This window comes from Talpa occidentalis, unplaced genomic scaffold, assembly GCF_014898055.3.
Source record: "Talpa occidentalis isolate TD23 unplaced genomic scaffold, MPIMG_talOcc4v2.1 talOcc4.15, whole genome shotgun sequence".
In the NCBI taxonomy this organism is placed as follows: domain Eukaryota; kingdom Metazoa; phylum Chordata; class Mammalia; order Eulipotyphla; family Talpidae; genus Talpa; species Talpa occidentalis.
In genome coordinates, this window is record NW_023601543.1 from 29,092,508 (window position 1) to 29,115,850 (window position 23,343).

Consider the following 23,343-nt stretch of genomic DNA (forward strand, 5'->3'; position numbering starts at 1 on the left):
CCTATTATTTGGCTATTTACTTTTTCACATTACTTATAGAGATTATTTAGCAAATATATTTAGCAAATATATTCTCCCAGTGGATAGTATCCTTTAGAAGTTGTTTCTGATGTCTTTTGTTAAGATTTAGACATACATGATTTCAGAATGTTCCCCCTTACCTCACACCTTAATCACCTTATCAACAGATCTTCAATATGCTAACTACATTTTAGGGCTCAGACCATTTAAGGCCTTTTTTAAAGAAACCCAAAGAAAACAGAGGAAACAAAGACATTAGAGGAAATGAAAATCTCCAGATGTTAGGGCTAATGTTAAACATAGCTTGCCTCCTGGCCATATTAACATAAAACCTTGGGGCCTCCCTGCTGGCACAAAGGGTTAAGTCTCAGCACTGTGAAGCAATTGGCAGCCACTGCATCACTAGTTCGATCCCTGGCCAGGAGCTAACCCACATGGCACAGCAGACCTCTCCTGTCTTGCCTGCTGCTCCCCTCAGCAGTGTATTTCAGTGGATCCACCTGTTTTGCTTCCCACCCTATCTCTGGTGAATTTTCTCAATCCTGACACCCACTCCCACACCTCTGGCCTACACCCCAGCTCTTGTATGCATAAATAAATCTTTAAAAAAACATAAAACCTCACACTAATCTCCTGTTTTGTATCTCAGTTTAATCTTACCTTATACATCATGTTTGCTGTTCAGCAATAAGGAAATTATTAGGCAATTAATCTGAAGAAACAAAACAAGCTTCAGAACTCAACTCAGATATGATGCAGGTTGTTGAATTATCACATATTTTAATTTAATTTAATTATTATTTATACACTTTTTACATCCTCATTCATCTTCCTCTCAGGTTAATCCCCACAAGATTACCACCACAGAGGCAACTGTGAACCATCACCATAGTCTCTTGTGCACTTCTCTCCCATGTTTTGGTCCCGCTTCCTCCCTCTCCCCAAACAAATGTCTCTGATTTATAGTTTGCCTGCTATTTTTGTCTTTTTCCCTCCTGATCCCTTGTTTGTTTTCCCTGTGTTCCTCCTATAAGTGACACCACCCAATATTTTTCTCTTTCCTTCTGACTTATTTCACAGAATATAATCCTTTCGAGCTCCATCCAAATTGCTGTGAATGACATCAGTTTATCTTTTTTGATTGCTGAATAGTATTCCATGGTAGCACATATTTTTAAAATAACTAGATGAATTTGGTACAGAGTCTATTAAAAATAGTATACAACATGCAAAAATAGATTGGTAATGTAAGCAATAGATAGAAACAGAAGGAGATGCTAGAAGTAACAGTATAATAGAAATGATGCCTTACTAGACTCATCTGTAGACTGGGAAGGAATAAATCAGTAAGCTTAAAGGCATATCAGTAGAGTCTTAGCAAAGTGAAATTCAAAAAGAAAAAAGGCTGTTTAAAAAAAAAACAGTACCAAGTCCAGTAACAATGGGACAATTTCAAAATGTATGACATAAACATTATAATACCAGAAAGAGAAGAAAGGAGCAGATGAAATATTTGAAGAATGGCTGAGAATTTCCAAAATTTATGACATCTGACCACAGATCCAGGATTGGAGCAGAGAATATCAAACAGGGTAAGTACCAAAAAATACTAAAGCATATTTTCTGCGAACACAGAAAACTGGAGACAAAGAGAAAATTTTGAAAACAGCCAGAGAAAACAATGACTTTACCTATAGAGGAACATAAATAAGAACTGCATTGGCTTTCTTATCAGAAACCATGCACAGAAGAAGAGAATCAAGTGAAATATTTAAAGTGTTGGGAATAAACCCACCCACGTAGAATTCTGCATCCCGCAATGATTCTTCAAAAGTGAAGGAAAACAAAGACCTTATCAAACAGACAAAAACTGAATGAACCTGTCATCAGTAAACCTGCCTTGCAAGAAATATTATTTTTTTAAGATTTATTTACTTATACAAGGTCAGAGGCGTGGGAGGGTGAGAGAATTCGCCAGAGAGAGCGGGGAGCAGATCAAGCAGATGGACCAAAGACACCGCTGAGGAAAGCAGCGCGCAAGACAGAAGAGGTCTGCCACGCCATGTGGGTTTCTCCCTGGCTGGCCAGGAATCGAACCCATGCTGCAGAGGCTGCGGACAGCTTCACAGCACAGTGCTCAACCTGCTACGCCACCTGGGAGGCCCACAAGAAATATTTTTTTAACAAAGTTCTCCAGAGAGAAAGAAAATTATATAGGTCAGAAAGTTATAGTCTCTGTATGAGAAGGAACAGCATAGAAGAAGGAGTACATAAAGGTAAAATAAAATCTATTCTTTTTTTATTTTAAGCAACTTAAAAGATAACTGTTCAAAGTAATAGTCGTAATATGTTAAGTAATTCTAATGTATGCATTAGTGAAATGAATGGCAGGAGTGTTATGTTAATAAGGAATAGGAGAGCTGATTGTCAAATGATTCCCATTCTCTACAGTCTTTACCAGAGAATAGTCATGTATCTCTTAACATTGGGGGGGATATGTTCTGAGAAATGCATAGTTAGGAGATGTTGTCATCATGTGAATGTCATATAGTGTACTTACACAAAACTAGATGGTGTAGCTTAGACACCACTGTCATATATGCAGTCTGTTATCAGAAATGTCATTATGCAACTGATGGCTGCGAAAGCAGAAGGAATACTTTGACTCATTTTATGAGAGCAACCTTAGCTTAACTCCAAAACCAGATAAAGACATTACAATAAAAAAAATCCTACAAACCAGTATCTTTATGAGCATAAATGCAGAAATCCTAAATTTTAGAAAGTCTATTTAATTAAAATATTTTATTAGAAAATTAAAATATTAAGAAATCAAATTTAGCCATGTAGGAATGGAATTATATAATGTGATCAAGTGGCAGTTATTCCAGCATCCAAGACTGATTCATACATTTGAAAATAAATTAATCCATCACATCAACAAACTAAAGAAAAATCATATTATTTCAGTTGATGTAGAAAAAGCTTCTGACAAAATCCCACACCTGTTCAGACAAAAACTTTCAGCAAACAAGGAATAGAGGGGGATATACTCATCTTGATAATATCTGTAGAACCCTACAGCTGATAAAATACTTATAAGAAACTGGGTGCTTTCCCCTTTGATCAAAAACAAGGCAAGGGTGCCCCCTCTCCCCACTTCTTTTTAGTATTGTACTGAAAATATTAGTGCAATAAGAAAAGAAAAGGAAATAAAATGTACAGATTAGAAAAAAAACTAAAACTGTCCTTTTCACAGATGGCATCTACATCTATAATGAAAATTCAAAAAAATCAACAACATGAAACAACTACTGGAAATAAAAATTTAGTATAGCAAGCTTGGAGGATATGAAGTTTACATACAAAAGTCAACTGCTTCCCTGTATATTAAGAAGTGAACAATTGAAATTGAAAACACTACTCCCTTTACAATAGCACCACAAAAGAGTGAGATACTTACATATAAATCTAATAAAATATGTACAAAATATATATGCAGGAAACCATAAAACCCTGCTGAAGAATTAAAGACCTAAATAAATCCAAAGATATCCTGTATCCTGTGTTCATGGACTGGAAGACTTAATATTCTTCAGATGTCAAGTCTTCCCAAGTTAGTATGTAGGCTCCACAGAATCTCAACAAAATCCTAGCAAGCTATTATGTAGCGATAAACAAACTGATTCTAAGTTTACATGGAAAGATGAGATTTAGAATATCCAACACAATAATGAAGAACAGCAAAGTTGTAGGGTAAACACTACCCACCATCAAGATTTACTATAACCAAGTAATTAAGCATTAGTGAAATAAAGATGTATAGAGTCATGTGCTATATAATGAATGATGTTTTAGTCAATGAGGAACTGCATAGATGACAGTGGTCCCAAAATTCTTACTGCCCAGCGATGCCTATTGTCATAACGTTGAAGTGTTGGACACTAGCAGCAGCCTCATACATCCCATCTTTACCATAGTATCATTTTCCCTTTTCCCTGATTTAATTTCACATTGCTTTGGTCATCATGGCCCCTAAGTATACAAAATCTACTGCTAATGTTACCAATAAGAGGTCATTGACCCAGAAATGAAATTAAAAGTGATTGAGGACTATGAAAATAATCAGTGATAGTTATTACTTGTCTGTCAGATGTGTCTCATTCTAACATAGCTACAATTTTGGAAAAGTGATGAAGGCTGTTTAAGGGTCTGATTCATTGAAAGCAGTAAGACTAACAAAATTCATGAAATATGGGGAAATTTCTAATGACCTGGATTGGAGACAAGAAATAGAAGTGCTATGAAAATCACAACCAATACAAAGTTTGCAAGAATATTGAAAGAAAAGACTGGATCTGATGACAACATTGAACTTACTGTTACCTGAGGGTGATTTAAACATTCAAGAATCATTACTCATCATATAATATACAAGTGAGTGGTTGACTCTACAGGCACTGATATAAAGGCAGCTGAAAATTTTGTGGAAACTCTTAGATAAGCTGACTGTGGAGGATAATCTCTTGCCAGAGAAAATTTTCATTATGGATAAAACCTCTCTATTCTGGAATGAATTCCTAAAAGGACGTTCATCCATAAGGAGGCCAAATCAGTTCCTGGTTTCAAGGCTGTTAAGGACAGGATAAGTTATTTAGGGGCAATGATGCAGGCTACAGATTAAAACCTTTTGTGATGTGGTGTAATGTGACCCTCAAGGCCTTCAAGTATATTAATAAGCACATACTGTATGTATATAATATACAGTGGAACTAGTAAGTCATGAATGACCCAGCTTCTCTTCCAGGATGCCCTCCTGAATTGCTGTACCAGCAAAATGGAGAATAACATACACTCTGTGATGATCACAAAACAACGAAATTGCCCAACAGTGCATTTCTCAGAACACAATTCCCTTCAATTAATTAACACATGACTAGATCAATTGAATACAATGGACACTTCAGAAATAAACACTGAGATATAGTGAACTGATTTTTGATAAGGGAGCAAAGACAATTCAATGGAGAAAGGATAGTCTTCAACAAATTGTTTTGGAACAACTATATATCCACATTTAAAAAAAAAGAATCTAGACATAGATGTTAACATTCTTCAAAAACATTAAGTTAAAATTGATCATATAACTACATGCAAAACACAAAACTATGAAACTTCTAAAAGAAAACAGAAAATCTGTGACTCTATGTGTGATGGTACATTTCTAGTTACAATACCAAAAGCATGATTGAGGAAAGAAAAAACTGATAAATTAGATTTTATTAAAATTAGAAACTTCTGCTAGTGAAAGATCCTTTAAAAATAAATCAAAAGGTGAGTCACACACTGGAAGAAAATATTTGCAAATCACATGTCTGACAAATGACTTCTATCCAAAATACACAAAGAATTCCTAAGGGCCTCCCTGGTGGCGCATGGGGTTAAGCACCGCACTATGAAGCAATTCGCAGCCTCTGCAGCACGAGTTCGATCCCCAGCCAGCCAGGGAGCAACCCACATGGTGCAGCAGACCTCTCCTGTCTCGCCTGCTGCTCTTCTCAGCAGTGTATCTCAGTCAGTCTGCCTGTCTGTTCCCTACTCTGTCTCTGGTGAATCCTCTCACCCCTCATATCTCTGGCCTGTACCCCAGCTCTTATATGCATAAATAAATAAATCTATAAAAAAAAGAATTCCTAAAACTCAACAGCAATAAAGAACCAAATTTAAAAATGGGCAAAAGAACAGACACCTCTCAAAAAAGTCATATATATATATATATATATGTCAAATAAATATATGAAAGGAGGTCATCATTTATTATCAGAGAATTGCAAAATAAAATGAGACAATAATGAGATACCATTACATACCTATCACAATAAAATTGATAACACCAAATGCAGTTGAGGATACTCAACTGTAAAAGTAAAAAGAAAGGAAGAAATAGTATCAAGCTACAAAAAGACATTGAGGCACAATAAAAGCATATTTTTGACCTTTTTATTGAAGTAATATTTGCATTGTAACATGTAAGTTTCAGATGTTCATCATTGAATATACTACATAAAGGATCACTAAGAGTAATTCTTGTAAGTCCATATTAATAAGTGAAAGTAGTATGAAAAGAATACATTTTATAAGATTCCAATTATATGACATTCTGGAAAACATAAAACTGTAGAGTTAGAAAATAATCAGTAGCTGCCAGGAATTTGAGGGGAGTGAGGAAGAAATGAATAGTTGAAGCACAGGCCACTCTTTTTTTTTTTTTTTTTTTTTTTTTTTTTTTAAATAGAGGCATGTTTTATTTATTTATTTATTTGTTTGTTTATACATGCACTGGGTACAGTCAGAAGCGCGGGAGGGTGAGAGAATTCACCAGAGCCAGAGCAGGGAGCAGAGCAGGCAGAAGGACCGAAGTACACTGCTGAGGGGAGCAGCGGGCACAGCAGGAGAGGTCTGCGCGCCATGTGGGATCCTCCTCCGGTGGCCGGGGAGCAGCCGGGGATCGAACCGGCGCCGCAGAGGCTGCGGGCAGCTTCGCAACCCAGCGCTCAACTGCTGCGCCACCGGGGAAGCCCACAGGCCACTCTTGAGAGTAGTGAAATTATTCTGTATGCTACTGTGATGGTGGATGCAAGACATGCATTTGTCAAAACCTAAAAGACTACAGCATGAAGTGACCTTTAATGAATACAAGTATTAAAGAATCATTTAGGAGATTGCAAAACCTCAGCTAAGAATGCAGACTGTGACAAGACAATCTAAGCAACTTCAATGAAAAGATGGGGGAAATATGGTAACCAAATTATCTTTGGAAATGTGTGGAGTCTGGAAGAGTAAAAGCAAATCCAATCATACATAATCACTATACCCTAGTTGATAATGAAGAACAGCAGAGCTGTAAGGTTGACACTACCCACTGTCAAGATTTATTATAAAAAGTTGTCGGTTTGATAAGGTTCTGTCCCATGGGGATACTGGTTAACAATTTTGATACCGATATACATGTATGTTAATATACATGTATGTTAAAAGTAAGTGGGTGACAGAGGATGGGAGCCAGTTTCCCACTGCTGGAATTTACAGATAAGCAAAGGGAGGAAGGTAGAATGGTTCATGTAGTAATAGTTTAGAATTGGGTTCATCACTATGCATTCATGTTTAAGATATATACAAGGGTTACACATAAAAATATGTGTGTATAAATACACAGGTTAGTATAAACATAATTTTTCTCTGTCAGCTGAGAGGGTCTAAATGGAATGACACTCCAGCAGCAGTAAGGACTTCAGGCATTGAGATCTTAGTTTCTAATAATAACAAAAGGAACCATGGCTCTTTGGAAAAATGGCTGATTTTAGTACTGAGGCAAGAAATATACAAGATGAGCCTTGAGCATCTTGTAGTGTGAGAAGCTGTAAAAACAACGCAAAAACATTGGAATATGTCAAAAGAAGCAAAGCTAAAGCAATATGTGCAACAAACTAAATTAATTGAATTATAACCCAAGGGATAGAATGAATATTCATGAGTTCATAAGGATATAATAAAACAATTGGATAAATGGGAAAAAAGAGACAAATATCCCATGCAGAAGAATAATTTATATAGATATTCAACCTCAAGAAGAGGTAGCATAACTATCCTCTCCTTAGTCTTGAGCTACTCAGTGACTTCTTTCGAAAGAGTACAGTATGGAAAGGCAGGGAAAAGCAGTATGTTTGTTACAGTATAGAAACCTGACAAACATTGCTTCAACTAGGTAATGAAGACCAACATCAACAGTCATAAATCATGTTAATAGTATGTTTGTTGGATATGATGTGATCAAAATTGTACTTTGTGGTCTCCCTCCCAATAACTCTAATCCCAGTCTAGCCATGAGAAAAACACCAGAAAAATTCTAGTGGATGTACATCCTAAAATATACCTAACCAATACTTTTCAAAACTGTCAATATCATTAAAAACAGGGCCAGTTTGAGAAAATGCCACAGACAGATGGAGTCTAATGACACATGAAAAGTAAATGTACTGTCTGGGGTCCTGAAACAGAAAAAGGACATTAGGGAAAACCTAAGGAAACCTAAATAAACTGAACTTGAGTTAATAAGAGTGTAGCAATATTGGGCCTCCCCTGGTGGTGCAGCGGTTGAGCGCTGGGCTGCGAGCTGCCCGCACGCAGCCTCTGCAGCACCGGTTCTATCCCCGGCCACCTGCTAGGGTCCCACATGGCACAACAGACCTCTCCTGCCGTGCCCGCTGCTCCCCTTAGCATTGTATTTCGTCTGTCTGCCTGTTCTGTTCCCCGCTCTGGCTCTGGTGAATTCTCTCACCCTCCCGCACTTCTGACTGTACCCAGTGCTTATATAAATAAATAAATCAATCAATCTTTAAAAAAAAAAGCGTGTAGCAATATTCATTAATTTTAACGTGGCATTGTAAGATTAATAACAGGTAAATGGGAACTCTGTACAATCTTCTTAATTTTTCTGTAATTTAAAGCTATTCTGAAAATAGTCTGTTTTAAAAAGATTTAAAACAAGAAACTGAAGCAGAATACATAGTGTAATACCACTTATATAAAGTTTAAAACTTGCAAAACAATACTGTGTATTGCAGGAGACTAAAAAGAGCTTCACGCTCTATTATCAATTGGGAGTTAGTGTTTTTCTGTTTTATAGAAGTGTATTGTTTTTGAGTCTAGCTATATCTTTATGTGTGTGTCTTAATTTATATACATACATATAAATATATATGTGATGGATATATCCATACATATACATCCATGTGTTTGTGTGTGTATTTGGAGCAGAGAGGATGCATTCCAAGCAAGAAGTGACTGACCACCTCAAGTGGAAGTACTTGATTTAAAAAAAAAAAAAGTTCATATCAAAGGGGAACAAGCTTGGTGTGGATCTTTCTTACTTGGTGAGGAACTTGCAATATGTTTCACATACGCTTTATGGTTATTTAATTTTATGATGCTTTCATCATGAGTATTTCAGACCTAAAATTCCAGCTCACCTGAAACAACTAAGTGAATCACAAATCAGTTATTTTATGCCTTACCTTTAACATATAAATACAGTTAAATGCTAAATACTTAGGGACATAAACAGTCTACTAATTGTTACTGTTACATATTTATTCATATGTTCCAGTTATATTTATTCATATGTTTAATGGGTTAAGTCATTTTAGTGGGCTCTATTTTCTAGCTCTTTGCTTTTGGTGCACCTCTCTGAATTCTTCTTACGTTCCTTGAAGCTATAAAGTATATAATTTATGCTAGTTAATAGAGATCTCTTTTTTTCTCCTCTATCTTTTTTTTTTTTTAAATAGAGGCATGTTTTATTTATTTATTTATTTGTTTGTTTGTTTGTTTGCTTGTTTTGTTTTATACATGCACTGGGTACAGTCAGAAGCGCGGGAGGGTGAGAGAATTCACCAGAGCCAGAGCGGGGAGCAGAGCAGGCAGAAGGACCGAAGTACACTGCTGAGGGGAGCAGCGGGCGGCAGGAGAGGTCTGCGTGCCAGGTGGGACCCTCCTGCGGTGGCCAGGGAGCAGCCGGGGATCGAACCGGCACCGCAGAGGTCGCGGGCAGCCTCGCAACCCAGCGCTCAACCGCTGCGCCACGGGGGAGGCCCTCCTCTATCTTTTTTTATCATAGTAAAATACATAACACTTGAGACCTGCCCTCCTAACAAAATTTTAAGTGTACATTGCAATATTGTTAACTATAGCATTATGTTTTACAGCAGATCTGTAGAACTTTTTGTCTTGCATGATGAAATTTTATACTACTGAACAGCAACTCATTTCATCCTTCCCCAGCAACTAGCAACCACTACTGTCTTACTTTGATGAGTTTGACTACTGTAGATACCGTGTATAAGTGAAATCAAGTGATATTTGTCCTTCTGTGACTGGCTTATTCCACTTAGTATAATGTTCTCACTGTTTATTCATGTTGTGCATATGACAAGATTTCCTCCCTTTTTCTGTATGATTAATATTCAATAGTATGTATATATACCACATCTCCTTTATTCATCTGTGATGGACATTTAGGTTGTTTCTCCCTTTTCGTGATTGTGAACAATGCTGCAGCAGCAAACATGTGAGTTCAGTTATCTTCAACATCTTTATTTTAATTCTTTTGATTAAGTACCTGGAAGTGCGATTATGGGGTCATATGGTAGTTATATTTTTAATTTTCTGAGGAACTTCCATACTGTTTTCAATCAGTATTTATTTTCTGTATGTGTTCTGTCCCAAAAATGTTTATTTTGATCTTTTGTTCATTTTTTTTAAGGGGATTGTGTTTTTGCTATTGAGTTGTAGGAATTTGTCATGTTTTTGATATGCTCTAATCAGATATATGGCTACCAAATATTTTCTCCATTTAGAAGGTTGCCTTTTCACTTTGCTGATTGTTACATTTGCTGTACATAGTTTTTTTTTTGTTGTTGATGTAGTATACTTTATTTTAGCTTTTGTTGCCTGTGCTTCTGATGTAGTATCTAAGAAATCAATTGCCAAGGCCAATGTCATAAAGATTTTTCTCTGTGTTTTCATCTGGGAGTTTTGGAGTTTCAGATCTTATGTTTTATTCTTTAAGCCCTTTGAGTTGATTTTTGTGTAAGACATAAGAGTCCAATTTCATTCTTTTATATATGGATTTGTCAACTTTTCCCAACACTTTGTTGAAGGAACTCTCCTTTCCTCATTGTGTTTTTACTTCTTTCTGCCTTGTTGACCAGTTGACTGTATGTGTGTGTTTATTTCTGGGCTCTGTATTCTGTTCCTTGACTATGTGTGTGTCTTTATGCTAGTAAAGACATGCTGTTTTCATTATAGTAGTGAGGTCTTCGGTTTTGTTCTTATTTCTCAAGATTTCTTTGACTATTTGGGGTCTCTTGTAGTTCCATAATTTAGGATTGTTTATTTCTATAAAAATACTATTGTAATTTTAGTAGGTTTTGTATTAAATCTGTAGATTCCTTTAGATAGTGTGGACATTTTAACAATATTGTTTTCCAATCCATGAACATAGGACATTTTTGCATTTGTGTATTTTTTAATTTCCTTGAAGAATGTTCTGTGATTTTCAGTGTGTCAGTCTTTTGCCTCCTTGCTTGTTATTTTTTTTCACTTGAGGTATTATTGACATACAGAAAAGCTGTACATATTTAATGTGTGCCTCTTGATGAGTTTGAACATAAATACACACCTTAAAAACTGCCACCATATACAATCCCCTAAACTTAACCCATCACCTCCATAAATTTCCTCTTTTTCTTTTGATAAAGAATGGTTAACATAACATCTATCCTTTTACCAAATTTTTAAGAATCCAATGAAGTATTGTTAACTAAATCCAATGTATTGTACAGTAGATCGCTAGGACTTAATCATCTTGCATATATGAAACTATGAGAATAAATGAAACCCTTTGATGAACACCTCCTGGATTACCCCTCCTCCAGACCCTCATAAACACCATTATACTTTCAGCTTCTATTAATTTGACTGTTTTGGATTCCTGATATAGGTGGAATAATGTAGTGTTTGTTCTTTCTTATTTATTTCACTTAAAATGGCTTCCAAGTTCATCTATTTTATAGCGAATGACAAGTTGTTTTTCTTTTTTAAGATTTAAAAATATAATAATATCTTTTTACACCATAATTTATTTGTCCATTCATCTTTTAGTGAACTTTTTTGTTGTTTCTGTGTCTTTGCTATTGCATATATTGCTTCAATAAACATTGGAATTCGGTTATTTCTTCTAGATTTTGATTCCAGTTATTTTGGATAATATATCCAGAAGTAAAATTGCTGGATTATGTGGAATTTTTTTTAGATTTATTTTTATTTATTAGTGCATACAAGAACTGAGGTATAGGCCAGAGTTAGCAGGGTGGGAGTAATGGGGAGGAGAGAAAATTTACCAGAGACGGAGTGGGAAGCAGAACAGGTGGATCTAAGGAAATACATTACAGAGGGGAGCAGCGGGTAAGAGAGGAGAAGTCTGCTGCGCCATGTGTGTTAGCTCCCTGGCCAGGGATCAAACTAATGTCGCAATGACTGGCATAGCTTGATAGCCTGAGACTTAACCCCTCTGCCACCAGGGAGGCCCCAATTATATGGAAGTTTTATTTTTATTTTTTGAGAAAACTTCATACTGTTTTCCATGATGGTTTTACCACTCTATATTCCTGCCAGCACTTACCTTTATTTTAATTATTTATTAATACATCCCAACAGGCATAAGGTGATATGATAGCCCATTGATCTCAGTATGGTTTTGATTTGCATTTCCCTGGTGATTACTGGTGCTAAAAAGCATCTTTTCATCTATCTGTCAGCTGCTTGTCTTTTTTAAAGAAATGTCTATGCAGGTCCTTTGGCATTTTTTTAAACTGGAATTTTTTTTTGCTCTTGAGTTTTAGCAATTCCTTATATATTTTAGATATTAACCCTTTCCCATATATATGATTTGCAATCATTTTCTTTCACTCTACAGGTTGCCTTTTCACTTTGCAGAGAGTATCCTTTGCTGTGCAGAAGGTTTTTAGTTGATGTAGTCCCACTAGTCTATTTTTGCTTTAATTTGCTTGTATTTTTGATGTCATATCCAAGAAGTTTTTTCCCTATTTTCTTCTAGGAATTTTAGAGTTTTGTGTCTTATTTTTAAGTCATTAATACATTTTAAGTTGATTTTTGTTTGTTATGAGTATCCAGTTTTATTTTCTTTGGTACTCAATACTCAGTTTTCCCAATATCATTTATTGAAGAGACTGTTTTTTCCATAATTTGTATTTTTATCTCCCTTGTCAAAGATCAGTTTTTCATAAATGTGTGACTTTATTTCTGGGTTCTCTATTATGTCCCATTGGTGAATGTGTCTGCCTTTTATGTCAGTATCATACTGTTTTGATTACTTCAATTTGAAATCAGAAAGTGTGATGTATCCCGCTTTGTTCTTTTTTCCTCAAGATTACTTTCTCCACTTGGGGTCTCTTGTTACCATAGGAATTTTTAGATTTTTTAAATTTTCATAAAAATTAGGAAATTGTGGTTTTGGTAAGGATTGCATTGAATCTGTAGATCACTTTGGGCAGTATCAACATTTTTGGCAATCTTAATACATTTAATTCATGGATGTGGGATGTCTTTCCATTTATGTGTGTTTTTCTGATCAATATTTTATTGTTTTTTGTATGCAAGTCTTTCAGCTCCTTGATTCAGTTTACTCATATCTTACTCTTCTCGATCTATTGGAAATGGGATTATTTTCTTGATTTCCTTTTCCGATAGTTCACTATAAGTGCTACTAATTTATGTATATTGATTTTGATTTGATTACTAGTTCTAGCAGTTTTATTGTGGAATCTTTAGGATTTTTTTCTGTTACGTGGGATCATGTCATACACAAACAGATCATTATATTTATTCTTTTCCAATTTGGATGCTCTCTGTATATTTCTTTTTCGTCTAATTGTTCTGGCTAGACTTCCAGTATTACATGTTGAATTAAAAACAGAGTGAGCATCCTTGCCTAGAGAAAAGCTTCCAGCTTTTCACTGTTGAGCATGAGATTAGCTATAGTATTTTCATCTATAGCATTTATTATTCTGAGGTAAAATCCTTCTTTTCCTAGTTTGTTGAACATTTTTATTATGATAGGATTTTAGATTTTGTCAAATATTTCTCATGCACCTATTGAGGATTATCGTAATTTTTACCTTTCATCCGGTTAATGTGATATATCATGTTGATGGTTTTTCCTATGTTGAACCATTTTTGCATCCCAGAGATAAATCCCACTTGGAATGAGCTTTTAATGTGCTTTTGAATTCATTTTGCTAGTTTCCTGTTGAGTTTTTTTACATCTGTGTTCATCAGGGATACTGGCCTGTAGCTGTCTTTACTTGTACTCGCTTTTTCTGCTTCTAGTATCATGAAAATGGTGGCCTCATAAAATAAGTTTGGGAGTGTTCTGTCCTCTCCAGTTTTTTTGGAAGAGTCTGAGAAAAGTTGACATTAATTCTTCTTAAAATGTTTGGTAGAATTCACCCATGAGCTTTTCTTTGTTGGTTGGTTTTTAATTACTGATTTAATCTCATTACTAATTATTAATCTGTTCAGTTATTCTATTCATGGTTTAGTCTGGGAGATTCTATGTTTCTAGGAATATACCCTTTTGTTCTAGGTTATCCAATTTGTTTGGCATATAATTATTCATTGTAGGCTCTTGTGATCCTTTATATTTCTTTTTTTAAAAGTCATATTTTATTTTCTGATTATCATTTTTTTTTAAGATCTATTCATTTATGCATACAAGAGCTGGGGTACAGGACAGAGATGCAGGGGGTAAGAGGATTCACCAGAGACAGAGTGGGGTACAGAATAGGCAGACCGACTGAAATACACTGCTGAGGGGAGCAGCGGGCGAGACAGGAGAGGTCCGCCTCACCATGTGGGCCCCTCCCTAGCTGGCCTGGGATTGAACTCGTGCTGCAGAGGCCACAGACCTCCCCGTAGTGGGGTGCTTAACACAGAGCCACCAGGAAGGCCCCCATCCTTTATATTTCTTTTTTTTTTAAGATTTATTTATTTGTTTGTTTATTTATTATTTATTTATTTATTTATTTATTTATTTATACAAGCACTGGGTACAGTCAGAAGCGCGGGAGGGTGAGAGAATTCACCAGAGCCAGAGCGGGGAACAGAACAGGCAGACCAACGAAATACACTGCTGAGGGGAGCAGCGGGCACGGCAGGAGAGGTCTATCGCACCATGTGGGACCCTCACCGGGGGCTGGGGATCAAACCGGCACTGCAGAGGCTGCGGGCAGCTTCGCAGCCCAGCACTCAACCACTGCACCACCAGAGGAGGCCCCATCCTTTATATTTCTGTGGCATCAGTTTCATTTCTGATTTTGGGTCTAAGGGAGATTTTCTTAGTCTAGCTAAGGATAGTTAATTTTATTAATCTTTTAAAAATAAAAACCCAGCTGTTATGTTAATTTTTTCTATTGTTTAGCTAATCTTTATTTCATTTATTTCTGCTCTAACCTTTATTATTATGGTTTTTCCTCATGGTAACTTTGGTCTTAGTGTTTCTTTTTCTAGTTCCTTGAGATATAGAATTAAGTTGTTTATTGGAGATCTTTATCCTTGTTTAATGTAAACATTTAGTGCTAAAAACTTCCCTCTTAGTACTACTCTTGCTACATCTTTAAAATTTGATATGTTACGGTTTTGTTTTAGTTTCTCTGACGGTATTTTCTAATTTCCTATTGATTTTTTTACCCATTCATTATTCAAGAATATGTTTTTTAATTTCTTCATATTTGTAAATTTTCCTTCTGATGTTGATTTCTGGTTTTATTACATTGTGGTCTCTTTTCATTCTTCTTAAATTTAAGACTTGCTTTGTGATTTAACATGATCTATATTGGAGAATGTTCAATTTGTGCTTGATAAAAATATGTATTCTGTCAACGATGGGTGGAATGATCTGTGTATGTTAGGTTCATTTTGTCTGTCGTGTTCAAATCTACTGGGTCCTTATTCTTCTGTCTCAAATTTCTATCCATTATTGGATGTGAGTATTGAAATCCAGTATTAGGATGTTGATGTCTATTTTTCTTTCAGTTCTCTCAAAGCTTTATATACTTAGGTATTCTATGTATTCATAATCATCATATCTTCTTGGTGAATTGACTCTTTATCATTAAGTGTTGTTCTTCTTTGTCTCTTCTAACAGTGTTTTACTTAAAGTCTATTTCGGCTTATATAAGCATAGCCACCCCTGCTCTTTTTGTCACTCTTTACATGAAATATCTTTTTCTGTCCTTTTTCTTTCAGTGTATATGTGGCCATAAATCTAAAGTGAGTTTCTTATAGACAGCATATAATTGAATCTTGTTTTTTTTAATATATTAAGTTACTTTATGTCTTTGATTAATCCATGGGAATTTGATTATTGCCAGTTTATTAATTTTCAGTCCTTATAGCTCTTTTGTCCCTCTTTTCCTCTCTTAATGTTTTCCTAGTATTTCACTGATTTTTTTTTTCTGTTGTGATGTGCTTTTCTCCTTTCTCATTTTCTTTTGTGTATCTTCTATAGGTATTTTCTTTATAGTTACAGTGGGGTTACTTAAAACATAACAATCTTCTTTAAGCCAGTAACAAGTTCAGTTGTATTGAAGAGTTCTTTTTTATTTTCTAGAATATTTATTTTTTTTAACAGCAGACCATTCCTAATAGAATACATAGTGTCTGTTATTTTCCTGAAAATATTTGTGATTTTTTTTTGTGGATTTGTCCTCCTGGTTATTTTCATTTTTATTTGTTCTATTCTGTTCTTTCATTTTAGCAGTTTTCCTTAGATGCCTGCTAATCCTTGTTGATTTTTATGATTGGGGCCATAAAATGAATTGCAAGCTCTGAGCTTATTACAGGCCTTTATTGACTTTGAATTTCATTTTAAAGTCATCTGGGTAGTTCATTTGTTGGTGAAATTCTCCATTGCAAATCAGTGTTTTCAGATTTTCTTCTTCTGTCTAATCAGACTCTCTAAAGAGAGCTTTTCTAAACTCTTGCTTGGGAGGGTACTATCAGCATTCTAGTAACCAAATGGCAGGGAATGTCTGGGATCTACTCAGCTTTCAGTATACATTACAGTATTGCCGTTAGCCTCTTTGCTTTCAGAAACAATATTCACACCCTCAACTGTGTCTGGTAGCCCCCACGTTCAAAAAATAAACCTCCAGTGTTCACTAGGACTGAGAATGACAGCATATTGTAGGAGAGGATATTTAAAGATCTAGTTGGTTTTAAACAGCTACCTACCTTATCTTAACTCTACCCCTTTACATCTATTTCCAAAAGTAGTTGAAGCTATCATTTCCTGAACCGTTTGACAATTCTTAGGCATAGATTTAGTACTTGGTTTTCCCCACTGCTGGTTTAAGATTCAGCTTTTTTGAGGGCACTGATAACAGTTATTTTCCAGCTTCTAAATATTGTTATTATTTTCAGCTTTCCTTGTTCTTCCAGGCTTTGTGGATTTGTGTTTTTTTAAATAAAATGTTCTTATAGTTTTAGGGAGTTCTCTGGAGGGAGTGAACTTAGATGCATGTGTTCAATCCATGGTCTTTGAAACTAATGCTAACCACAAGGAAGTAATTGCCTTACCTCCCTCATGTAATATTTCTGTTGATCCTTGGTTTATATTAGGTGTTATACCTGAAGAACCTTAGCCCTCGGGTGACTGAAAGAGATCTTGTCTCATTGTTCGCTCGGTTCCAGGAGAAAAAAGGACCTCCAGTTCAATTCCGAATGATGACTGGACGAATGAGGGGACAGGCTTTTATAACCTTCCCCAGTAAGTAGCTTCATCTGAATAATTACTCATTTGCAGGATCCATGCAATAGAAACTACCTATACCTTCTCTAGTTTAGATATAGCCCTTTCCTTTCACCATGGCATATGAGAATCATATATTTGAGCCATTAAATGGGAAGAAGGTAAGTAAGGAATATATATTTTCAGCGCCCCCTATCCTCCCTTCTATGCTTTCTCTCTTCCATTGACAGTTGACTACAACCTTTCCCAATTTCTCAGATTTTCCCTAATGTTGGTACTTCCTTCTCCCTGTATCAGAACTGTTTTTCCTTTGCTGACAATAGTATTTTTAGACCAAGTTATAATTATATTACTTATAAGTAATCAGAACATTTGTGCCTGCCCTATTTCCTATTTCTTTTAGGACTAAGAAATTGCATGCTAATATGCTAATTCACTAATAATTCCTACTAAACTAGTGTATGATGTTACATTTCTTTTAACTGTTATTTGCATCTTAATACATGACTTAAGTATCGTAATTCAAAGAGAAGAGTAATAGGGATTTCAGTTTCTGTGATAGACTACTTTCTTTTGGGGCAAGCTGAGTAGCAACTATACCTTTATTATCCCCAGATGATCATCATTTATAAAAAACCTAGTGATCTACATATAGGCATGTGCTTTTATACATGAACAGTGTCAAACCCTATCCACTGTTTATATTGTCTTTTACCATCTTTCCTTTTTTACTGAAGGTTTGTGCATCCTCTGCCCCGGTGATTTTCAGTCATTTTAAGTATGAAGATCCTTTTTAAACTCAAAAATATTCCATGGACTTCCACCTATTATGACCCATTAATTGGAAATATATATAACAAAGATGCTTTATAAACTAAGTATTTTAATGGATATTTTACTGATCATAGCAGCAGCTATCTACATTTGAAAATTTGTAGTACATACATATATGAGACATAAATTGATTCAGTCTCAAGACATAACTTGTCTACTTAAGGTTTCACAGATTCTGGGCAATAATTCCACTACTGTCTAATTTCCCACATCTCACATCTAGGCTTTGAGGCCCATATGTTGTATACTTCTGCTATACACTGTATACTCTTACACTTTAAACTTATATATTTCTACAAAGGTTTTTAAATATTAATTCCAATGAGAGCTTCCACAACCACTTTACCATTAAAAAAAAACAAAGCTTTCTCGATACCATGATTAACTTCTTATATTTATGTTATTCATTTTGAAAATTATGTCATCCTTACCATACTTATAGTCAGTTATCTAAGTTAGAAGCTCATGTATTTTTAGTTAGGGCTTGATCGTCTTTAGAACACTATATCCTTGTTTATTTATCTATATCATTGAATTAGGAAACACTCAAATATCCACCTCAAGTTTTTATTGTCATTATTCTTGGCCATTAGTTTAATTTTGCTAAGTTTGATAATGAAATCAAGTAACTATATCACTTGATAGCCTACATTTAACTCCAAGGCTAAACAGCCTAGACTAGGCTTGGAATGGAATTGAATTCTTATACCCTACTTAAACTGATGTTTTTTTCTTTCTCTTTTAGATAAGGAGAAAGCATTGCAAGCATTGCATCTAGTAAATGGATATAAACTGCATGGGAAAATATTGGTGATCGAATTTGGAAAGAACAAAAAGCAAAGATCAGATTTCCAGGATACTTCCCTCATATCATCTGCTACCAATAACACTCCAGAAATCAGTGGCAGCTAGGAGATATATAGAGTGTAAATCCTGGGAGGTCTTTCTTGCACTAGAATTATGGGTCTAGGATTTGTATATAGATAGTAATTTTGTTTGGAATTAAGGAGGAAAAGCTAAGTGGGAGAGAGAAAAATCTAATTAAGACAATACATTTCAGCTTTTGGAAAGAATTGGTAAAAAATATTTTCTATAATCAAAGGCCATATAGGACAGACAATATGCTGAGTATGAAGGCTAGGCCACAAAGAATATAATTTTCTCAGGACAAATTACAAAGGATTTTTTTCACAGATTTTTTGTTAGTGTTTATAATTTATCTGGGATCTTAAGTATTTATCCCTAGAGATGAAATTCCTTTCAAGACTGCCTCCTGTATACAGAACTAAAAAGCAAATGTTGAACTATTCACTAGAATCCATTTGTCCCTAGTTATCCACCTGTAAATAAATGACTAGTATCCCAGTCCTAAATATCAGCAGATGCAGTTAAATGGAAACTATCAACAGAGATAGTAGGTAGTTTCAAAAGTCAGTTCACATATTTAATGAATGCTTCCCTACACATGTCTTCAGAAAGCTATATATTTTTCTAATGAAAGCTTTTAAATCAAAATATTGATTTTCTCATGATCTTTGAAGCTAGCTACCATTGAGTAACCATTAATTCAAAGCAATAAACAATGAGTAAGTCTAATAAATGTTAGGTATTAGGCATATGAATTTTAGAAGAGGAAATACTAGCAAAGAATGCTGAATAGGGATATGAAGAAAGAGTTCTCTGAGAGACAGGTAGCCATCCCCAAATCCCCCATTTGTAGTTTGTAGTTCCTAGAGATTAAAAAGACACTTTTCAAATAGTATAGAGGGCGTAGCGTAACCTTTGAAGTCAGACCAGTGTTTGAACTTAACAGTCACACTTACCGTTCTGTGATCTTGGCAAGTCACTTCATCTGAACCTCAGTTTTCTCATCTATTAAATGAGGGTAGTAATACTCTGTACTCATTAGGTCTGAAGGATAAAATGAAAAAGTATCTAGGCTGAAGGACAGAAAAATAATGAAGAAAATTAAACAGAAATAAGATACTTAAACTGTACAACATACTTATAATGGTATACCAGGAAAAGAAAAAAGAACAGCAATAAATAATGGCTGTAAACATCCCAAAGTTGATGAGAAACATTAATCTACACATCGAAGAATCTCAATGAACCCCAAGCAGGATAAACATCATAATAAAAAGGCTAAAACCCAAAGACAAAGAGAAGCTTTTGAAAACAACTCATATTTAAAGTGCTCAGAATAGAATAGAATCCCATATCCAGTGAAGCTGATTTTCAAAATGAAGATGAAATAAAGACATTCCCACATAATGAAAAACGGAGAATTTGTTGCCGGTATACCTGACTTACAGGAAATATTAAAGAAAATTCTTCGGGTGAAAAACAAGTGACTTGAAACAGCAGTTTGAATCTACATACCAAAAAAAGGATGGGTAAAGGTAATCATGTAATTATAAAAGACAGTCTTAATTGTATTTTTGTTTTAAATGATTTAAAAATTTTATAAAGCAATGTGTATATAGTTGCATTGTGGGGCCTAAACTATAATATATTTGCCATTAATAAGACAGAGGAGATAGATAGAAGCAAAATTGTATTGACCTATAGTGACTGCAGATGGTAACTCATCCACAGGAACAAATGAAGTAAGCAAGAAATGGGAAATAACTAGGTTAATATTAAACTATAAATATATGCTTGCTCAACTTTCTTCCCTCTGCTTTTTTAAAAGATGAAGTTATATTAAGTAAAAATTGTAACAGGATATTGTTGGGTTTAATAAGATATGTAGAAATAATATGTGCAGCAGTGATACCACAAAGAAAAATGGGGAAAGGCATGGGTTTATATAGGAATAAAGTTTTTATATCTCATTGGAATTAATTAATATATCTGAAGCCAATTCAGTTATGTATGAAGAGTTCTAGAGTGGCCACTAAGGAAATAACTGAAAATATATAGTGAAAAATGTTAAGGAAATTTAAATGTTACATTAGAAAATGTTTAATGCAGACAAAAGCAAGAGGAAGAATGAAGGGGAAAAATCAAAAGCTAGAGATTTTTCAGACTAGGGAGGGGAGGGCTGAACCAAGGTTCATCTCTGCTATTTATCAGAGTCACACTTTGAATTCAATGATACAAATAGATTGAAGGTAAGAGGATAGAAGGAAATATGCAAATGGCAACTATAAATACCAATAGTAGATAAAATAGATGTTAAAATGAAAGAAATGTCATTAGAAATAGACATCTTATAATGACTGAAAATGCATTGCAAGTTGTAACAATTATAATCAAATATGCACCTAAAAACAGCATCAAAGTACATGAACCCAAAACTGAACTAAATGAAATTTACAGAGAGTTAGTAAACGCAGTACCCCATTTTTAATAATAGACTAAACAGAAGAGAAACAAGAAAATAGAAGAACAACACTATAAATCAACTAGACCTTAAAGAGATTTATAGAACACTTCATTCAGCAAAAACAATACATGTTCCTCTCAAGTACACATAAAATATCGCCGGGATAGACCATATCATAGACCATAAAACAAATCTTTAAGTGAACTGAAGTCATGCAGAGTATGTTCTCTGATCAAAACAAATGAAGTTAGAAATCAATAAGAGAATGTTGGGGAACTAAAAAATACGAATTAGACACATCTGTTGCATGAACAGTGAGTCAAAGAAGACATCATAAGAGAAATAAGGGTATCTTTTGATATAAATGAAAATTAGGATACAACAATTTATGGAATGCAGCTAAAATAGTGCTCAGATATTTATCTATATAAATACCTATATTTGAAAAGAAAGATTACACCATTAATAGTTCTCTTTAGACATTAAGACACTGGAAGGAGAAGTGTAAAATAAACCTAGAGCAAGCAAAAAGAAGGAAATAAAAAGATGAGCTAAATAAATAACAAATACTAGAAAACCAGAACATCTGTGAAGCCAAAAGTTGGTTCCATAGAAAGTTAAACAAAAGTGACAGCTTTCACTAGATTGGCCAGGTTTTAAAAATAAAGACTCGGGGGCCTCCCTGATGGTGCAAGGGGTTAACATGCAACCTATGAAGCTATCTGCAGCCACTGCAGCACGAATTCAGTCCCCGCCAGGGAGCTCCCCGCATGGCCCAGCAAACCTCTCCTGACTCACCCGCTGCTCCCCTCGGCAGTGTATTTCAGTCTACCTGTTCTGTTCCCCACTCTGTCTCTGGTGAATCCTCTCATCCCCGCACCTCTGGTCTGTACCCCAGTTCTTGTATGTATAAATAAATAAATCTTTAAATAAATAAAGACTCAAATTACTAGAATCAGAAGTAAAGGAGGGAAAGTTACTACCAACTTTATAGAGATAAAAATTATCATGAATGAACAGCATGAACAACTATATACCAATAAGATAGCCTCGATGAAAGAACAAATCCTTAGAAACACAAACTTCTGATCCAACAGAAAAAATAAAATCTGAAAAAGAAAATTATAACAAGTGAAGAGGTTAAAATAGTAATTAAAAAAAAAATACCAATAAAGGAAAGCCCAGGTTCAAATAGCTTTCTCAAGTGAATTCTAGCAACTATTAAATAATTCATACAGATTCGTCACAAACTTCCAAAAAGCAGAGGGAACATGCTATATTCTAATACATGTTACAACATGAATGAATCTTGAAAACATACTAGATTTGTCACAAAAGACTATTATTACATTTATATGAAGTGTCCAAAATTGGCAGACATAGAGAAAGTGGTAGATGAGTGGTTGCTTAGGGCTGCAGGTGATAGCTGAGGTGGTTTCCTTAGAGGTTGAAGATTTCCAAAATTGTACAGTATATAACTCTGAATATACTACAAACCATGGAGGTGCACTTGTAATGGGTGAATTGTATGGCATATGAATTATATCTAAATGAAGTCACCAAAAATTGGCTACAACCCAAATGCCCATCAGTAGAATGAATAAGTAAATTATGGCACATTTAGTATTCCACACATAGTATTCCATTTGGTGGAATACTATGCAGCCATTAAAATAATGAGTACATTCTGACCTGTATGGTATCCAGTTTTTTGTATTAAGTAAAAACTAAGAAATATGTGTAATTCATTTTTGTAAACGAAAATATT

At 34.9% G+C, this 23,343-nt stretch overlaps 1 protein-coding gene across 4 annotated transcripts in view; it reads left to right on the plus strand.

The window, feature by feature from the left end:
* Positions 1–19,548, plus strand: part of RBM41 (RNA binding motif protein 41) — a 51,776-nt gene extending 32,228 nt beyond the window's left edge. For all 4 annotated transcript variants that reach the window (XM_037512122.2, XM_054695621.1, XM_037512121.2 and 1 more), the window contains 2 exons: positions 17,281–17,428; positions 18,990–19,548. In XM_037512122.2, the coding sequence (XP_037368019.1) occupies positions 17,281–17,428; positions 18,990–19,156 (315 nt within the window). In that variant the 3' untranslated portion in view covers positions 19,157–19,548. The remainder of the gene's footprint in view (positions 1–17,280; positions 17,429–18,989) is intronic.
* The last annotated feature ends 3,795 nt before the right edge of the window (positions 19,549–23,343 follow it).